At 41.0% G+C, this 19,272-nt stretch overlaps 1 protein-coding gene across 1 annotated transcript; it reads right to left on the reverse strand.

Annotated features, from left to right (window-relative positions):
* Nucleotides 1–8,541: 8,541 nt before the first annotated feature.
* On the reverse strand, nt 8,542–15,660 carry LOC123250720 (keratin, type II cuticular Hb6-like). The gene is made up of 9 exons (XM_044679939.1): nt 15,289–15,660; nt 14,239–14,447; nt 12,972–13,032; nt 12,100–12,195; nt 11,092–11,256; nt 10,769–10,894; nt 10,242–10,462; nt 8,891–8,922; nt 8,542–8,744 (listed from the first exon to the last, which is right to left on the reverse strand). The coding sequence occupies exons 1-9, from the start codon at nt 15,658–15,660 to the stop codon at nt 8,542–8,544; spliced, it is 1,485 nt and encodes a 494-aa protein (XP_044535874.1).
* Nucleotides 15,661–19,272: the final 3,612 nt, after the last annotated feature.

Raw genomic sequence — 19,272 nt, forward strand, 5'->3', positions numbered from 1 at the left:
TTAATATTTATTAACTGACTGACTTGGAAAGACCAAGGGCTTTCTTGCTAAGACAGGTTCTGGATTGTCTTAGTCCCTTCTTTTTAGTAATTTATTTTAGTCATTTAAATTTCCTTAGGAAATATCAATAGCTCTGTTAGAGTCTGTTTATCCATTTTCCTTTATTTGCATCAATAATTTATTTAAACATTTCAGTTGGGAGTTGTTTTAATTACATACCATATAATCCTATTTTTTCTCCTAATTTGGCATTGATTTTGATCCTCACTCTAATAAGCCAATGGTCTGATGATTCATAATAGCTTCTACACTCATAACGAGTAGTTTCCTGTCTGAAATTATAAGCAATTTAATTTTTTTGCAGCATTATTTAGTGCTTCCCATTTTCAATGCCTTTCAGTTTTCCTCTTGACTAAAAGATTCATGATAATTCATGTTGTCCCATAAATCTAAGACTCTTCAGACACCCTGTTTCAGCATGAAACTTCTGAGTAGTGCATAAAGCTTTGACTTCTTTCAGTTATTATTCCTGAGTATATTTCCCAACTTACTTTACAACATCTTCCTCTTTGCCCATCTTTGCATTGATGTTACTGAATATTAAAGTATGGGTTGATTTATTTTGGAAGGTCTCATCCTTTCTTCACATAATTTCCCTTCTTCTTCATCCTTTGCAACAAATGTCATATAAGCTATAATTATCTTCACAGCAGTCCTTTTATAAAACTCATCATAAGTACTAAAGTACAAAATGACAAAGCGTCTCATGAAATGATATTTCATGTTGCATTTGGATGCACAATAAAACAAACTCTGCCGACTCCTTTGTTTGCCTCTCCAAGGAATGAGAACCTGTGAGCAATCTTCTATTTATCAATGACTCCCTTTTGCCTTCTGGTTTCATCTATAGCAAAAATGCCGATATTAAAATAAATCAGTTTCTCCAATAGAATGTCCCCTCTTTGGTCACTGGACAAAGGTATTGAGCTTAGAATGTCCTCAGATGAGTCAATACTTATGTATAATTTAATAGCAATGTGATTCTTAGCACCTTCAGCTCTTTCTCCAATCACCATCCACCCTTCTGCAGTAGTAGAAAATGGGCTAAATAGGACTAAGGTCCTTTTTGTGTTTTTTTTTTTCTGTTTTATGGGTTGCCATGATCAAAAGATTCTTGACCAATCAGTGTTCTCCTGGTTCTGCTCCTTTCACTCTGCATCAATTCCTGGAGATTGTTCCAATTCACATGGAATTCCTCCAGTTTATTATTCCTTTTAACACAATAGTATTCCATCACCAATAGATACCACACCTTGTTCATCCATTCCCCAATTGAAGGGCATCCCCTCATTTTCCAATTTTTTGCTACCACAAAGAATGTGGCTATAAATATTTTGTACAAGTGTTTTTTCCCTATTATCTCTTTGGGGTACAAATCCAGCAGTGGTATAGCTGGATTGAAGGGCAGACAGTCTTGTAAAGTCCTTTGGGCATAGTTCCAAATTGCCATCCAGAATGGTTGGATCAATTCACAACTCCATCAACAATGCATTAATGTCCCAATTTTGCCACATCCCCTCCAATATTTATTACTTTCCTTTGTTGTCATATTAGTCAATCTGCTAGGTGTGAAGTGGTACTTAGAGTTGTTTTGATTTGTATTTCTCTAATTATTAGAGATTAGAGATTAGAAGACACACTTCTTCATAGTTTTGATTTCTTTATCTGAACACTGCCTATTCATGTCCCTTCCCCATTTATCAACTGGGAAATTGCTTGATTTTTTTGTACAATTGATTTAGTTCCTTGTAAAATTAAGTACTTAGATCTTTGTCAGAGGCTTTTGTTATAATGATTTTTCTCCAATTTGTTGCTTCCCTTCTAATTTTGGTTGCATTGGTTTTGTTTGTACAAAACCTTTTTAATTCAATGTAATCAAAATTATTCATTTTACATTTTTAATATTCTCTATTTCTTGCTTGGTCTTAAATCTTTCCTTTCCCATAGATCTGACAGGTATACTATTCTATGTTCACCTAATTAACTTATAGTTTCCTTCTTTATATTTAAGTCATTCACCCATTCTGAATTTATCTTGGTGGGGGGTGTGAGATGTTGATCTAAACCTAATCTCTCCCATACTGTTTTCCAATTTTCCCAGCAGTTTTTTGTCAAATAGTGGTTTTTTGTTCCCAAAAGCTGGGATCTTTGGGTTTATTGAACACTAACTTGCAGATGTCATTTACCCCAAGTCTATTCCATTGATCCTCCATTCTATCTCTTAGCCAGTACCATATTGTTTTGATGACCACTGCTTTATAGTAAGTTTAAGATCTGGTACTGCTAGGCCCTCATTCTTCACATTTTTTAAATTAGCTCCCTTGATATTTTTGATCTTTTGTACTTCCAAATGAACTTTGTTATAATTTTTTCTAATTCAGTTAAAAAAGTTTTTTGGTAGTTTGATAGGTATGGCACTAAATAAGTAAATTAACTTGGGTAGAACTGTCATTTTTAATATATTAGCTCATCCTATGAGGAACAATTAATGTTTTTCCAATTATTTAGATCTAGTTTTAATTGTGTGGAAAGTTGTATTCATATAGTTTCTATGTTTGTCTTGGTAAATAGATTCCTAAATATTTTATATTGTATAGGTGATTTTGAATGGAATTTCTCTTTCTAACTCTTGCTACTGAGTTGTTTTGGAATATATATTAAAAAGCTGATGATTTATGTGGGTTTGTTTTGTATCCTACAACTTTGCTATTGTTGATTATTTCCACTAGCATCTACAAAGAGTGAGAATTTAGTCTCCTCACTAGCTACTTTAATCCCTTCAATTCCTTTTTCTTCTCTAATTGCTACTGCTAACATTTCTAGTACAATGTTAAATAACAGAAGTAAATAATGAGCATCCTTGCTTCACTCCTGATCTTACTGGGAAGGTTTCGAATTTATCCCCATCGCAGATGATGCTTGCTGATAGTTTTAAATATATACTGTATATTGTTTTTAGGAAAGGTCCATATATTCCTATACTTTCTAGTGTTTTCTTTTTTTAACCCTTACCTTCCATCTTGGAGTCAATACTGTGTTTTGGCTCAAAGGCAGAAGAGTGATAAGGGTAGGCAATAGGGGTCAAGTGACTTGCCCAGGGTCACACAGCTGGGAAGTGTCTGAGACCAGATTTGAACCTAGGACCTCCCATCTCTAGGCCTGGCTCTCAATCCATTGAACTACCCAGCTTCCTATAAGGATAAAAAATAATAAAGGCTGATATAAATATATAAATTAGTATTTTAATTAAAGCCATGCTGATAGATAAAATAATTAGACCACACGCTTGTAAGAATTCAAAACTGCCGCCTAGCCATAATTGTTACCTCCTGTCTCTTCCTGAGTCTGCTGGCCAAGAGGCCACTCCCTCCTAACCCAGGAGATTTTAAACTGTTCTCTGCGTGGAGACATAGGCATCCCCATGCCCAAAGAACCGGAACCGAAAACCCGTTGGACCACGGGAAATGTAGTTTGATAATTTCCACGTGTCCATAGAAAATACATATATATACTTAAAGATGGCATCTCCCAAATTTCATTGTTACATTCCCCCCTTTCTAGTGTTTTCAATAAGAAAGAGTATTGTATTTTGTCAAAGGCTTTTTCTGCATCTATTGAAATAATCTTGTGATTTCTGTTGGTTTGGTTGTTGATATGGTCAATTATGTGGAAAGTTTTTCTAATATTAAACCATCCTTGCATTCCTGGTATAAATCCTACCTGATCATAGTGAATAACTCTAATGATAACTCGTTGGAGTCTTTTTGCTACTATTCTATTTAAGATTTTTGCATTATTGGTCTGTAGTTTTCTTTCTCTATTTTTAGTCTGTCTGGCTTTGGAATCAGTGCCATGTTTGTGTCATAAAAGGAATCTGATAAAACTCCTTCTTTGCTTATTTTGTCAAATAGTTTGTATAGTATTGGGATTAGTTGTTCTTTAAATGTTTGATAGAATTCATTTGTGAATCCATCTGGCCCTGTGGTTTTTTCCTTAGGGAGTTCATTGATGGATTGTTCAATTTCTTTTTCTGAGATGGAATTGTTTAAGTATTCTATTTCTTCTTCTATTAATCTAGGTAATTTATATTTTTGTAAATATTCATCCATTTCACCTAGATTGGCATATTTATTGCCATGTCATTGAGCAAAATGGTTCTTAATAATTACCTTAATTTCCTCTTCATTAGAGGGGAGGTTGCCCTTTTCATCTTTGATACTGTTAATTTGGTTTTCTTCTTTCTTTCTTTATTAGATTAACCAGTACTTTATCTATTTTATTTGTTTTTCCAAAGTACCAGCTCCTAGTCTTATTAGTTCAATAGTTTTTTTGCTTTCAATTTTATTAATTTCTCTTTTGATTTTTATGATTTCCAAGTTAATGTTTATTTGGGGATTTTTAATTTGTTCTTGTTCTAGTTTTTAAAGTTGCTTGCACAATTCATTGACTCCTCCCTCTCTAATTTGTTGATATATGCACTCAGGGATATAAATTTTTCCCTGAGTATTTCTTTGGCTGCATCCCATAGATTTTGATGAGTTGTTTCCTTATTATCATTCTCTTCAATGAAATCAGTAATTGTTTCTTTGATTTGTTCTTTGACTGACCAGTTTTAAAGAACTCTTGACCAACCAGTTTTGAAGAATTATCCGGGCAATATTTTAATACTCAGTTTCCCAAAAGTTTTAGAGCACTTTTAAGTTTTGATTCCTTAATTTTTAAGAACTGATACCTTAAAATTACACCAAGACTTTTGGGATACCCTTAATCAGACCATTTTGGTCTCCAATACACTCTGCATTTTTTTTTCTGAAATCCTCCCTCTTCAGTCTCTTGTTCCCTTCTTGAAATGATAGTTGTTTTTCAGCTAAGAGGTGAAATGTAAATATAATAATTCTAGAACACATTTACCTAATGCATTAAGGATTACAAATTACTCCCCTCAAACAACTCCATGAGGTATATAAAAGTATTATTTTTCCATTTTGTGGATGAGGAAACAGAGGTGTAATAAAATTACTTATCTAGGTCTCATACCTAGAAGGGAGATTTAAAACCATGTCTTTGGTATACACAGATTCCTTTTACTGATTTCTCTTATTCTCTAGAATCTTGGCCCTCCTTTGTTTGTGGACTCAGTGGTAAACATAGTCCAGTTCTATATTCAATACCCCATGTCATCCTTTGCCTCCTATTCCTCCAGTCACCATCAGCCCAGACACCTTTTGTGGTTGTAGTATCCTCCCAGCCAAAATCATCTTCTATAACAAGCCTGAACCTTTTGCCTTATGCATAGATCTAGTCACGCTACTCCACTGGTTAAAAATTTTCAGTGGTTCTCTGTTGCTCATAAAGCAAAAGTTAAATATCTTTGCCTTAAATTCAAGGCCCTTCCCAATCTCACAGCACCCCCTTTTCTTCCAGTTATTATCACCTTTTTTATCTCATACAATTTCCATCAATGTTGTTTTTTTGTTGTTGTTCAGTCATTTTCTAGTCATATCTGACTTTGTGAATCCTTTCAGATTTTTTTTTGTTTTGCTGAGATACTGAAGTGGTTTGTCATTTTCTTCTCCAACTTATTTTTCAGAGGAAGAACTGAGGCAAACAAGATTAAATTACTTTCCTGGCTAGTAAGCATCTGAAACCAGATTTGAACTCATGAAGATGAGTCTTCCTCATTCCAAGACCAATGCTTTATCCATTATATCACCTAACTACCCCATATAATTCCTCTCTATGGTCCCAGTTAAAGTAGTATCCTCTCTACCTCCAAACACATCCTTTACTCTTCCATCTCATACCATTCCCCACACCTAAAATTACCTTTTCTTCTTTTCACTTATAGAATTTCTACCCATACTTCAAAATCTAACTTAAAAGCCACCTCCTTCAGGAATACTTTGATTCCCTACTCACTGATGACCTTTTTCCTTGAAACCTGAATATAATTTTGTTCTATACCTCTCTCATATGTCAGTACTTGTAATTATAGTTAGCATTTTTATAGCACTTTTAAGTTTGTAAGTATAATCTCATTTAGTCTTCACAACAACTCTGGGAGGTAGGTGCTATTATTATTCTCATTTTACAGATGAAGAAATTGAGGCAGAGAGATATTTGCCCTGGGTCACACAGCTAGTGTCTGAGACCAGATTTTGAACTTATGTCTTCCTGATGCCAGACCAAGGACTCTATCCACTGAACCACATAGCTACACCACTAAAGACCATGGTTCAAGTTCTAATTCTGCCACTTAATTTATTGTGGAGGGAATCACTTCCTCTCTCTTAGAACCAGAGTTTCCTCAGCTATTAAATGGAGAGAACAGATTAGCTGGCCACTAAAGACCTATCCAATAATCTAAAATTCTGTAGTTCTAGAATGCCAACATTTTAGAATCCTGTAATTTGACCAGTGTGTAAACCTACTTAGCACAACAGAAATGTACTTTAATTTCAAGGACAAGGATTATTGTGGCATTTAAAATTTTTGTAAATCATCAGAAACTTAAAGGTATAGCCAGATGGACAGAATCACTCAGCAGTTGGTGAGGCAGGCTCATTAAAACATAGAATCTTAGAGCTAGGAAGAGTATAGAAAAATAGATATTTACCCAATGTCACAAAAATCTGTGATAAAACTAACGACCAGATCTCCTGGGTCTCTCTAGATCTAAGTCAGTCTGTAAGTCACACATCAGTATAGCCACAATTCCAAAGATTCTTAACTTTTTTGTGGGTGGGGATTTAAAGGAAGTAGAAGCTAAGTTTTGGAATTTCAGAAAACAGAGGCCAAGCTTTACATTAAGATCCTCTAATTTCTGGAAAACATACAAACTACATGGACATACTCATACAAGAAGGATAGAAGAAGAAATGTCCATATCCATGTCATTTTCACTCCCTGGGCTCCCATCTTTGTCTGGCACATGTTATACCTTTTTAAATGTCAGATCTAAACATATAAATAGTCCAGTGCCCTTATGACCCTCTAGTTTCAGGGGTTGAGCAGTTTTATACCACATATAATAAGAATCCACAGAAGAATCTTTAATCTTCTGGGCTTCCGAGTTATTTGTGCATAAATGCTTTGGCTTCGTAGGGAAGGATATACTCATCAGATTGAAGTGGGAGATGGGGAAGCTAGGTGGCCAGACCCAGAGACTGGAAATCCTGCATTCAAATCTGGCCTCAGACACTTCCTAGCTATGTGATTCTGGGCAAGTCATCTAGCCCCCATTGCCTAGCTCCTGTCACTCTTCTGCCTTGGAACAGAACACAGTGTTGATTCTAAGATAGAAGGTAAGTGTTTAACAAAAAGAATGATTTGGGAGAGAGTCCCCTGATTATATAAACAAAGGTAAATTAAAATCTTATAAATGTAGCAAAATTGAGTTGGTCGAAGATAGTAGAACACAAGGATTGGTACAATTGCTTTGGAGTCAGGGGCTACTTTCATGGATATTTTTCAGTCAATCTAACTGTCCTTGTGTGCATGTCCCTTTTCACCACCAAGAAGGAGTCAGAACTAGTCAGGCTATATATATAAGGAGAGTATTCTGCCTTTGAAGTCATCTCAACCAAAGACAGATGACTGGATTTGAGCTGACTACCAACTGGAGAATTTCACAACTTGCTCCAGTTCTGCATTACTTGCTAGGCCTGTAAGAAGTTTTATGACTCATATTTGGGAGTCAATGGAACTTTTAAGACCCTTAGCCACAATACTTGATTCACTACATTGAGTTTATTGGAGATACAGAATGAAACAAAGACAAACATACAGGAAATTGAATTATTGGCTTCCTGGGAGCTTTTGGGTACAGATACGGGACGGAAATCAAATGGGGTGGGAATACTGTAGTCAACTGAAAACAAAAAAAAAGCAATGTTTCTCATCTGCCCATTCCAAAGGCAGCAGTCACAATGACAGCACAGACAAGGTGACTGTTGGCACAACCAAGGATCACCATCTAAAGCTACTGGGAAACACCCAACTCCCAGGTGGGGTTTCTCCTCCACCTTCCATAGGACTGGGTATTGCTACAGTAATAGACCCACCAGAGCCAAATAATCCAGCAGAAGACAGACAGTTGGAGAAGAGGATTGTGAACCCATAGTACAGTGAGAGAACTACTAGGAAATGAACTGCCTGGAATAAGCAACAGATTCAGAAAAGGGAGCCATCCACCCATCAGAGAAATAGATCCAATTGGGTATTTTGATCAGGCCAACAACAGCTGCTGAGATCTGGGTTAAGTAAGGGGTAATATGGAAGAAGAAGACAGAGAGCCTTGGGACATTTCATTTAGAGGGATAAAATGTGCAATTTCTCCTGCTTTGCTGTTGGAACTGTGTCTGAGCCCGTAGAGAGGGGATGGGACTGAAGAATGCATTGCTGTTCAAGAGCAGTAAGGGATGTGGTCAGATTCCAGTGATGTTCCTGGGGTGAAATTCGGTTCTGTTTCCTCCTGACCTCCTAACACCTCCTGACTCCACAAGAGGTGGCACAAGAACGGGTGCTATAGCCGGAGCCAACCCCACAGGGGGCACAGGCATTAGGTGCGCTGACCACCACACTGCCACCAGAGGGGCCAGTGCTACCGGTGTTGACAACACGGGCACCAGAGGTGCTGGTGCAGAGATCGCCACAGACGACGCCACCTCGGGAGCTGCTGACACCTATGAAGAAGAGAGGCAGGAGAAAGGTAGAGTCAAACCTGGGCTACAGGTGATCCACTTCATAGTATCCAGAAAGCAATAACCACCACAAGACATACTCTAGCAACCCCATTATGAGCAAAGGGGGGAAAGCTGAAATTACTTACAGACATTCACGGCGCCAACACCCTCACACAACCTGTATTGGGGAAGGAAAAGGAAGAGAGGTCAGTCAACAAAAAAACAATATAACCCCTCAATTCACTCATTTAAGCTGAAATAAAACTCAGTCATTCAATATACACTGAATTTAGACTCAGAAAACTTGTGTTTAAATTCCAGAACTGCCACTTATAAACCTTGGAGCCTTATCTTCTGTATTAGACTGGGAGCTAGCTGAGGCAGGAGCTGGTCTCTCCCCATCCTTCCGTCCCAATGCTCACAGAAGACATGCTCAGTTTGGAGAATTATACTACTGACTATACTACTAAGGACCAGTGGGCTGAAAGACCTAAGAGGCATGGAGTGTACTTGGACTATACTTCTCTGGTCCATCTCCTAGTGATTTTACTCCATCATCTAGAGATACTAAGATCATCTCGTCCATTCCCCTGCCTTTTACTAAACTGTATTTCACCAGCAATAAGAGGGTTATCATTTCCTTTTTGTAAAACTCTATCCAAAAGGGGACACTGAATTTTTGGGGATCTCAATAAAAAATTCCTCTTAGTGTCTAGCTTCAACTTTTGCTCCCATAATTGATGCCAGTCTGGAGAACTCAACAAATCAGAGTGACTGTGGACAAGCCAATGAAAGCTTCCCTTCAGAACTCTCAGGTATTTAAAAAAAAAAAAACAATTAAGCTGCCAGAAAGCTGGAGCTGGATTTGCCAGGAAATTTTGGGTCAGACCAATGTGAGCACTTAAAGGACAAGGAAATCAAGGATAAAGGATAAAATACCAGGAATGCTATAGATACTAAATTCCAGGGCTAGAGAGTTAAATATAAGGGAGGAGATGCCTTTAGTGATAGGTGGAATAGGGATGGAATAAGTGTCAGGGATGGCAAACTAAGAGCCTAGGGTGCCTCACAGTCAGGAATGGAAAAGAGTGAGTACCAGATTAAGGGGAGAGTGGTACTCTAGGAATAGGAGGGTGCTAAGTAGTGGTGGTGGAGCAGAGATCTGGGGAGGAAGGGCAGGTTATTGGGACTGGGTAAAAAGGCTCAAGAATTCAACTCTGCTACTTTGCTCAGGAAACTATAGGCAAAGCCCTAAACTGAAGTCCCACAGCCACATCCAGTGAGTCCAACTGAGGACCCCCATTCAAAAGCTTAGAAGGGGTGGAGAAAGTACTCATAGGACTAAATGCAAATTACCTGTCCAGTGCAGGATGGGGGGAGTTTCTAAAGGAGAGTCGAGTGATTGTTTCCTCTGCCCTAGTTCGGAAGGTTTAGGGACAGAGCAACTTGTGAGACCTGGCTGGATTGGGAAGAAGGAAGACTGTCCCAGGGACCCACCTTTGCTCCTCGCCCTCCAGCAGTCGTTTGTAGGTGGCGATCTCAATGTCCAGTCCTAGCTTGGAGTTCATGACCTCCTGGTACTCCTTCAGTAGACAAGCCATGTCCTGCTTGGCCTTCTGCAGAGCCTCCTCCAGCCCAGCCAGCTTGCAGCGGGCATCATTGAGGGCAGCTTCACCCTGCTGTTCAGACTGTGTCACAGCAGCCTCCAGCTTGCAATTCTGGGAGAAGGGACAGGAGCCAAGAAGACAAGTTAGCAAAGTGTTCTGGAATTATGTTTCCCAAATAAGACCAACTCAAATCTTTTACTGCTTTTGTGCACGATTCTTCCCTCCCCTTTCACACCTCTCTCCAACACACCAACATGCCATCTAGACCATATAAACAGGAGTTTCTCTAGGGGAAAAGAATAGCACCTTTTCTCTCCTTTCTAGTTCACTGGGCATTACCCATTGTATATATACTGAATCCCTTCTAGTATGGTCTAATCTCATTCTTTCCTTTCCAAATGTTATCTAAGTCCATACCTGGCACTTGGAGTTCTCCACCTCGGCGGTCAGCCTCTGGATCATGCGGTTCAGCTCATTGATCTCCTCCTTGGTCCTACGCAGACTCTCACTATGGCGGATCACTGTAGCCTTCATCTCCTCACACTGTAAGGGGGAGAAGAGAAAAGAGCGGAAGCATGTATCAAAGAGAACCGAAAATTACACATTCATCTCCCTTGCCTTAGTTCCACCCATAGCTGCCCTGAAAATGAGTGTCTTAGATAAAAGGGCAAGTCCTTCCCAAAGGTTCTCCTCTGAAGTTTCAGGTGGAAGAGGAAGGGAGGAAATATATGCCCACTCACCTTGCTGCGGTACCAAGACTCAGCCTCAGCCCGGCTACGGCTAGCAATGTCATCGTATTGAGACTTGATTTCGGCAATGACACAGTCCATGTTGAGATCTCGGCTGTTGTCCATCTTCACCACAACAGAGGTGTCTGAGATGTGAGACTGTAGAACTCTGATCTCCTACAAAGTCAAGGGAAGAGAAGAAGAAAGAAATAGTCAAAAACTCATTGAGAATGGAATTCAGCCTCTATATTACTCCTTCCTAGGACTCCATCTTACTTTTGGACATGTCCACTGTGGCCTGAACTTTAAGAATCTCCTATTTCAGACACACAGTTGCAGGAAAGTCACACAGAGAGGAAGGGGCCTTCCAGGGAGTTTCCATCTCAATTGATCCCACTTCCTGATTTCTAAATCAGATCTATAGATTCCTCAGCTTTATTCTGATTTTCCAGAAGATCTTGTATCTAGTTTCCCAGTGAGAACCACTTGTCTTCATTCCTTGCCCATTCCTCTCTCCCAGACCCACCTGGGCACATAGATTCCCTTTTCTCTAAACCTTCTAAACTAGAGCAAAAAAAAAAAAAGATTGTAAAATAGACCCAGACCAATGCTCACATTTTGGAGGTGAACTTTCCTTACCATATTTCACTGTCCAAATCACTTGGACTTAGTCCTTCTCTGATACTTCTTACCAATTCCCAATAGAGGATCAGGAGATTCTAGTCTGAGGTTTCATTGATAGCCTCCTGAATGAGGAATAGGACTGAATTCCTGAGTAAACTGGCACTTGGACCTCAAACCCTTTCTCCTCACTCCAATGTCTCCTGTCCTAGAGAGACTATGCTTCTGTGTTGCTTAGAAAGAGTCTCAGATCAGGAGGCAAGCTCCCAGCCCACCAGGAATAAACTATTCCTCACAGATTCCTCAGGCTCTAGCTACCTCTTCCTGTCCTTAGACTGGTCTCTCCTCCTTCAAACCCAAGGTCTATTTAGCTCCAGGAGATCTCACTCAGGTTCTTACCTCTTCATACAAGGCCCTCATGAAGTTGATCTCCTCTGTCAAAGCCTCTGCATTGGCCTCCAGATCAGATTTGCGGAGGTAAGCACAGTCCACATCCTATTGGGAAATAGAGAAGGAAGATTGAACCCATTGAAATGGAAGCTTAGAGGTTACCTAGGATATAGCTGATGAAACTGAGGATCAAACAGGAAGTAAGATGCAAAGATGAAACACAATCTAGGTTTCCTTTTTGGTGGACATATTTCATTCCCAGTTTTAAAATGTGTTCTTCCCCACTCTAAGATTTCCCATAGGCCTTTCCCCATCTGGGGCAACATCCTCCAATATGGTCCTCCTTTTCTTTCCAACTAAGCATTTAGCTTCTCCTTAATTCCTTTCCCATCTCCTAAGCCTTGATATATATGTTATGTCCTACTACTCCTGCTATATCCTTGCCTATGGATCTGATTGGACAAGATCTATATCTCCTCTTAGGTTTTACCTCCAAGGAGCAGAGAAGAAACTCTTGGGGAGGAGATATGGATGAAGAGATGCTTTCTTTGCTCCATGACTTGACAAAACCCCCTCTACTTTCCAGATGATAGGTCACAAAATCTGAAGCAAGAAGGCTCCCCAAGAGTTCAATTCATACCTGACCCTTCCTTGAAACTGGGATACCATTTTATGATCAAATATCACCTTCCACCTTCTAACTATGTTGTTCAACAGCTTGGCTTCCTAAAACTTGGTCAAGCTTGTTTTGGAAATATCATCTTACTCTCTTCTGAAGACAACAAACATCTATACTCTGAAGAAAGTTTTAAGGGTACACATTTTAAGGAACTCTCCTTTTCCCCTCTTACAAGTCAAGCCATATACTCAATGTCACTCACCTTCTTCAGAGCAACAAATTCATTCTCAGCTGTGGCTCTCAGGGAAACTTCCTCCTCATACCTGAAATAGAATAAAAGAAAGGTACCCAGATCAGTGGGAGACAGATTGGAGTTTCTCTGAGCAGAGAGGGGTACATAAACTGAGAGAAATCCCATGTATTAGGCTAAAAATGGATCTTGGTTCTCCATATCGATGAAGGAACAACTAAGAATGCAAAATTTCAGATCATTTAAAAGTCATCCTCTGTTTGAACCTGAGACATGCTTTTGTCTTTAGGGTTGAATATAAGCCACGATCTGGGAATCCATAGCACTTCAGAAAATTTTCCTGAAAAATTGTTTCAGGAGAAGCTAAAAGGCTTCCTGCATGTCTTCGTTTTGCTGTCTTAGAGCATCAAATCATTAGCCTGTATTGAGCCGCCTTCTCCTTCTCGGCTGGTTAGCTAATACGTGCCTTTCCTGGGATATAGGAGTAGATAATAAAGCAATAATACAAGACCTTTCTTTCTAGCAATCAAATGATCCATCAGATTCTTCTGGAGCTGGGTTTGTTCAAGGGAGTGAGAGCTGATTAGAGTAGTGGTGTGAAAAGAAGAGGTGATAGTTTCAATAGGAAATCGAAAGCTAATCCAAGATGGGGCAGCAATAAGTAACTATATGAAAAGATGAGGGTACATCCTATATCTTCCAGAAAGCGCTTTTTTCTTCCCTTTCTAGCACTAAAACTGAGCAAGTTCTAACGTCCCTCCTCCCCCTATTATCAGGAGCAAGATCTAACTCATAAAACCTAGTCCTCTTAGAGCTATCACATCATTCTATGCTAAGATCTCCAAGGAACAGGACATCAGGAAACCTTGTAAAATGATAACCACTTTTCCACTGCACTAGCTCTAGGGTTGATGCAAAAACTGAGACTAAGTCAAGACAACAGGAAAAGTTTGCTTCTCAAAAGCTTCAGCCTAGTTATCCTAGTGACACCCAGTGCCTAGGGACTGAAAGAAGGAGAGTGAGAGAATGTGGGATGAAATACTCAAAAAAGAAAGGATTTAAACTGGTTTATCTTGGAAAAAAGAAGGTGAAAAAGAGAGGAGAAGAAACAAGTCTTCAAGTGGAGGCAGAGAATTCACTGCATCCATACCCTATGCACCTGAATCTCCATTCTATTGAAAATCTTCTTGTCCCTGTGTTCTTGTCTCTGATCATTTTTACCATGAGGAAGTTCTTTAATGTAAGCCCATTTCCCATTGTTCTTTCCCCAAACACTCACTTCTTCTTGTAGCCCTCTAGCACTTCCTGCACATGGTTAAGCTCAGAGGACAGGCGCCCACTGTCAGCCTCCACACACTCCAGCTCCCGCTTCAGGGTCTCAATGTAGCCCTGGAACAGGGGCTCCAAGTTGCTCTCGCAGCATTTCCGGTTCTGGTAGAATTGCCACTTGGTCTCCAGCAGCTTGTTCTGCTGCTCCAGGAACCGTACCTATAGCCCAGGGAGGGAGGTGAATGGTCAGGGTGTATCTCTGGAATTCCCATAGTCAGTGGAGGATGCTTCAGAGGAAGCAAGGACAGTCAGGAGCTCAAAAGGGGGGAAATGAGGAACTGTCTTGGGAAAGGAAGGAGAAAGCAGGGGAAGGAAGGCAATGAAGGCAAATAATAAAAGAATATGAACAAGTGTCCTGTCCAGTTCAGAGGGCAACTAATCCAAAACCAAATCCCCAAATGTTTTCACACAGAATGGTAGCCAAAGTTCTGGATTTTGTGGGATACATCATGCTTTTCTAATCCAGAAGTATCTCATAAATTGCTGAACATCTCTCTTTTCCATCATAGACAGGACTCAAGAAAAGAAGGGGAAAATATAAAATCTGAGCCAGAGGAGCCTTAGAGATCTCCTAGTCCAACCTTCTCATTTCGTAGTTCAGAAAACTGGGGACCCCAAACAGAAGTATCTGCTTCCCTGAGTCCTCAGGAGAAATCTGTTCTAGTCCAAAGCTCAGCTTTCTCATTCTACAGGCAGAGAAAGGTAAGCTCCTGATCTCTTGAGGGTCTCTCCATTTCCCTATGCTCATCCTGCAGGGTACAGAGCACTGAGAGAAGCTTGGAGGAGGAAGGTGGGGTTTCTAGGAGCTGATTGGGATGTCCTGAGGCTGTACAGAAGGGAAGCTAGCTAGCAGCCCTTGTTCTCCCCTTTGTCATGGCTCTGGAAGAGCCCAGCCCTACACTGGCTTCAAGACGACTGCTCCCTCTTCTTGTCTGTGCCCTTCTTCCCTCTGGAGGGGTCATTCCCCAAGAGCAGGGCTCACTTCTCTTCTGTCACTGACCTTGTCGATGAAGGCGGCAAACTTGCTGTTGAGACACTTGATCTGCTCCTTCTCCTCATGCTTCACACACTGGGCGTTGGGGTCGATCTCCAGGTTGAGGGGGGTCAGGAGGCTCTCGTTGACAGACACAGTGGTGATGCAGGGGGGGCTGGGCCCGCACACCCCCCCAGAGCGGTAGCCAAAGCTCCGGCCGCAGGAGCCAGCCCTGTAGCCCCCACAGTAGCTGCGGCTGCCAAAGCCAGTCAGCCCCCGGTAGCAGGACACCCCTCGGTAGGGAGCAGCGCTGATGCAGCAGCGGCCAGGCCGGGGTCCACAGGCTGAGGCACAGCTGAAAGCTCTCACAGAGCCTGCACAATAAGATCCACAAGTCATGATGCTGCTTCTGGGCACGACTGTCTGGGGAGGAGAGAGATTGTCAAAAAGATGTCAGCTCTGAGGTCCCGAGCTCCTTTTATACCTGTGGGAGCCAGGCTTGGCCCCCGCCACTGGGTCAAGAGCAATTAACAGCCTTTATGGGCTTGGGACATTTTGCTGCTTCAGCTCCTCCCTTAATTTGTTTAATTGGGGGGCCAGATGTAGCACAGATGTTTATGAACCTTCACCCCAAAATGCCCGCTTTTCATCTTCAAAGGCCCAACTCGCCCCATCCCCTCCCATTATGCAGGTGTGGAAACTGAGAGATTGCAGTGACTCAGGGCAGGAAACTGAGGCTGAGCCAGTAAGTGTGGCTGAGGTTTCTTCTTCCCTCCCTTCCTGGATCCAGAACTCCAAGCTCTTGGGACAGGGCTCCCCTTTCTAGGAAATGTTTTCTGTGCTAAGTTGGGGTATCACAGTTGGAGGGGGGATCCTAAATCAGACAGCATGTGGGGAAACAGGAGAATATGCTGGACTGTTTTTCATGGTTCTCTGAGTACTGCAACATAGAGGTGCAGAGGCCAGCACACCTCCTGCCCACCTCTTGGTAGGACAGTATAGAAAGGGATGATGTGGGGGGTTTACAGGAGGGAACCCACTCCCATAGAAGATCACATGCAACATTACCTGCATACACCTATGAATACATGCATGACTCTACACACACACACACATAGAGCCACAATCATAGGATTAAAAAAAACCTTTGCTTCTGTTTTAGTAACAACTCTAAGACTTAAGAGCAAGGGCTAGGCAAAAGGGATAAAGTGACTTGCCCAGGGTCACACAGCTAGGCAGTGTTAGAGGTCAGATTTTAATTTAGGTCTTCTTGGCTCTGGGTCTGGCACTCTATCCACTGAGTCACTTAGCTGCCCCCACACTCATAAGATTTCAGACCAGAAGGGACCCTAGAAATCCTCTAAGCCTCTTATTTTTTCAGATGGGGAAATTGAGGTTCAAAGAAATAAGATGGCCTGCCCAATATTACCCAGATACTAAAGTGAAAAACCAGTAACTGAACCAAAGTCTTCTAGCTCCAAGTCTAGCGTTCTTTCCCTTAAACCAAATACTTGCTACTCCCCAAAGTTTTCTGATGAGGCTTCCCCCTACATGTAAAATCAGTCCCTGTTCAAGAATTCTAGCAACAGAGATATCTCTAGCCACTGGAGAGTTCTGTCCTTCACATCATCCTTTCAGGGTCTCCTGAGAACCTAGAGATCAATAGCTTCCTTTTCCTCTGGGAGTCAAGGACCACCCCCCTTCTGCAAACACCCCACATCTCTGTCTACCAATGTTATGGAGTTACAACCGGATCTCCCTTCCATGCCCATGTCACCAAGAGAAAAGATTTTGAAATGTCCCATTTGGAGTCTCCTATAGACAACCAAACCACTGAACCACATTCTTTGATCTGATCCCCCCTCCAGCTTCAGTTTTGAGGCTGTAAATCAGTTCTTTGTTGTTTCAAAGTCTCTCTGAGAATGAAAGCAATGTGGATTATAGGATCAGAGATTTAGAGTTTTGTGACTCTCTGTGACCCTATTTGGGGTCTTCTTGGCAAAATTCAAACTGGAGCGATTTGCCACTTCCTTCTCCAGATCATTTGACAGATGAACAGAGATGAACAGGGTAAGGTGACTTGCTCAGGGTCACACAGCTAGGAAGTGTCTGAGGTCAGATTTAAACTCAGGAGGATGAATCTGACTTCAGCCCAGCATGCTCTCTACTATGCCATCCTAGCTGCCCCAGATTTAGACTTAGCCTTAGGACCTTAGAAGTGCTGACGTGGAATCTAGAAACCCCAAACTTGTAACCTAGTGAGATCTAATGACCCCCCCCCATTTAGTTAGCTTGAAGGTGAAGACCTCAAGCTTGACCTTGTCACATGAGTTTCCCCCTGAGGGAAAAGTCCAACTTCCGGACTCTCAGACTAACAAGTAGAGGCGGCTAATCCTTCCCTTGTTCCAGTCTAGGACTCCTCATTTTCTGTTACCATTGTAAAGTCAATCAACTATGCTCTCCCATCCTCAGTCCCCAGGTCCCCTCAAAGGGTATTTAAGTTCCCAAATTCTTTTGTTCCTCAGAGTTGTTGGCTCTCCCAGGGGTCTGAGACCAGAGCAACCGAGGTCTTGGGACTCTGCATGGGTTTGAATTGTGCAGCTCTGAGTGGAGGCCTAACTAAGCACTGAACCCCTTTTCTTTAATTAAAGAGGGGTTTTTCTGACTAGCAAATAGTTCGGTGTTTTTTCTAGTTTAACACAAGTTATCTGGTTCGACCTTCCTTGCCATACAGTGTAATGGAAAAAGCACCAGAACTTCTCCAAGACTTAGCTTCCTTTTCTATAAGAGAAAATTGGAAAAGGGCATGCTGTACTATAGTCAGCTGGAAATAGCTCATGAGGGTTGATTGTTGAATTTTCAGTGTGATCAGAAATTAACATAGACCATAAATTGATGTTTGACTTATTGTCTTGTTGATTGTCCAGAAAAAGATGTAAGAGGCAGTTAGATTATACTGTGGACACCAGGTTTGTAGTCAGGAAGACTTGGTTCTAACTTGGTCCCGGACACTTCCTAGCTGTGTGATCCTGGCAAGTCACTTAACCCTGATTGTCTGGTCTTTGCCCTTCTATATTAAAGTGTTTAGTGGTTTAAGGGTTTAAACTTTTTAAAGGAATGGAGAAAATATTAATAATGCAGATTCAAGCTTTTGGGGAGATGGTAATTAAATATTTACCAGCACATCCCTGGATTAGATAACATTTAAGCTTCTCTCTAGATCAAAATCCTATAATTTCTTATCTGGCCTCTCTCTTCACCTCTTCTCTGACTACTTCTGCTACCCTTTATTTTCCAAGAGCAGCTAAAATTGCTCTTATTGCTACATACAGCGTGTCCCCAAATATCCTGTGTATCTAAAGCCTTTTTTAGGTTCTCTGTCTCTTCTCAAGAAAGCCTTCACTAGAGTTATTTATTCTGAAATGATCATTAAGAGCATCAACAAACATTTACTAAACTGCCAGGAACTCTGGGGTTATAGATTTTTTTAAAAGCAAGATGGTACCTGCCCTCAAGAAGTTTATTTTCTACTGGGAAGATACCACATGTTCACAGATAAGCAAATACTGAAGGGAGGAAGGGAAGGAGAGGGAGAGGGAGAAGGAAAGGGAGAGAGAAAACAGAGACAGAAAGAGGGGAGGAGAGAGAAAAAGGGACAGAGGAGAGGGAGACAAAGAGAAAAGAGAAAAAAGAGAGGGAGAAAAAGGAGAGAATAGAGAGAGGGAAGATAAATATAAAGTGATATAGGGACAGAAACAACTGGGGGAATCAGGCAAGGACTCTTGAAAGAGCTTAACACTTAAGCTGAACTCAAAGGAAAATAGGGATTCCAATAGGTAGAGATAAATAGGGAAATTGTTTCAAGATTAGGAACAACCTATTCAAAGTCACATATATAGGAGATGGAATGTCATGCATTGGAAATGGCAAGGAGGCCATTTTGGCTTTACTGTTAGGTATATGAAGAGGGGTTGATATGTAAGCACCTGAAGAAGACAGATCAGAGACAGA

This window comes from Gracilinanus agilis, chromosome 5 (genome assembly GCF_016433145.1).
Source record: "Gracilinanus agilis isolate LMUSP501 chromosome 5, AgileGrace, whole genome shotgun sequence".
Classification (NCBI taxonomy): domain Eukaryota; kingdom Metazoa; phylum Chordata; class Mammalia; order Didelphimorphia; family Didelphidae; genus Gracilinanus; species Gracilinanus agilis.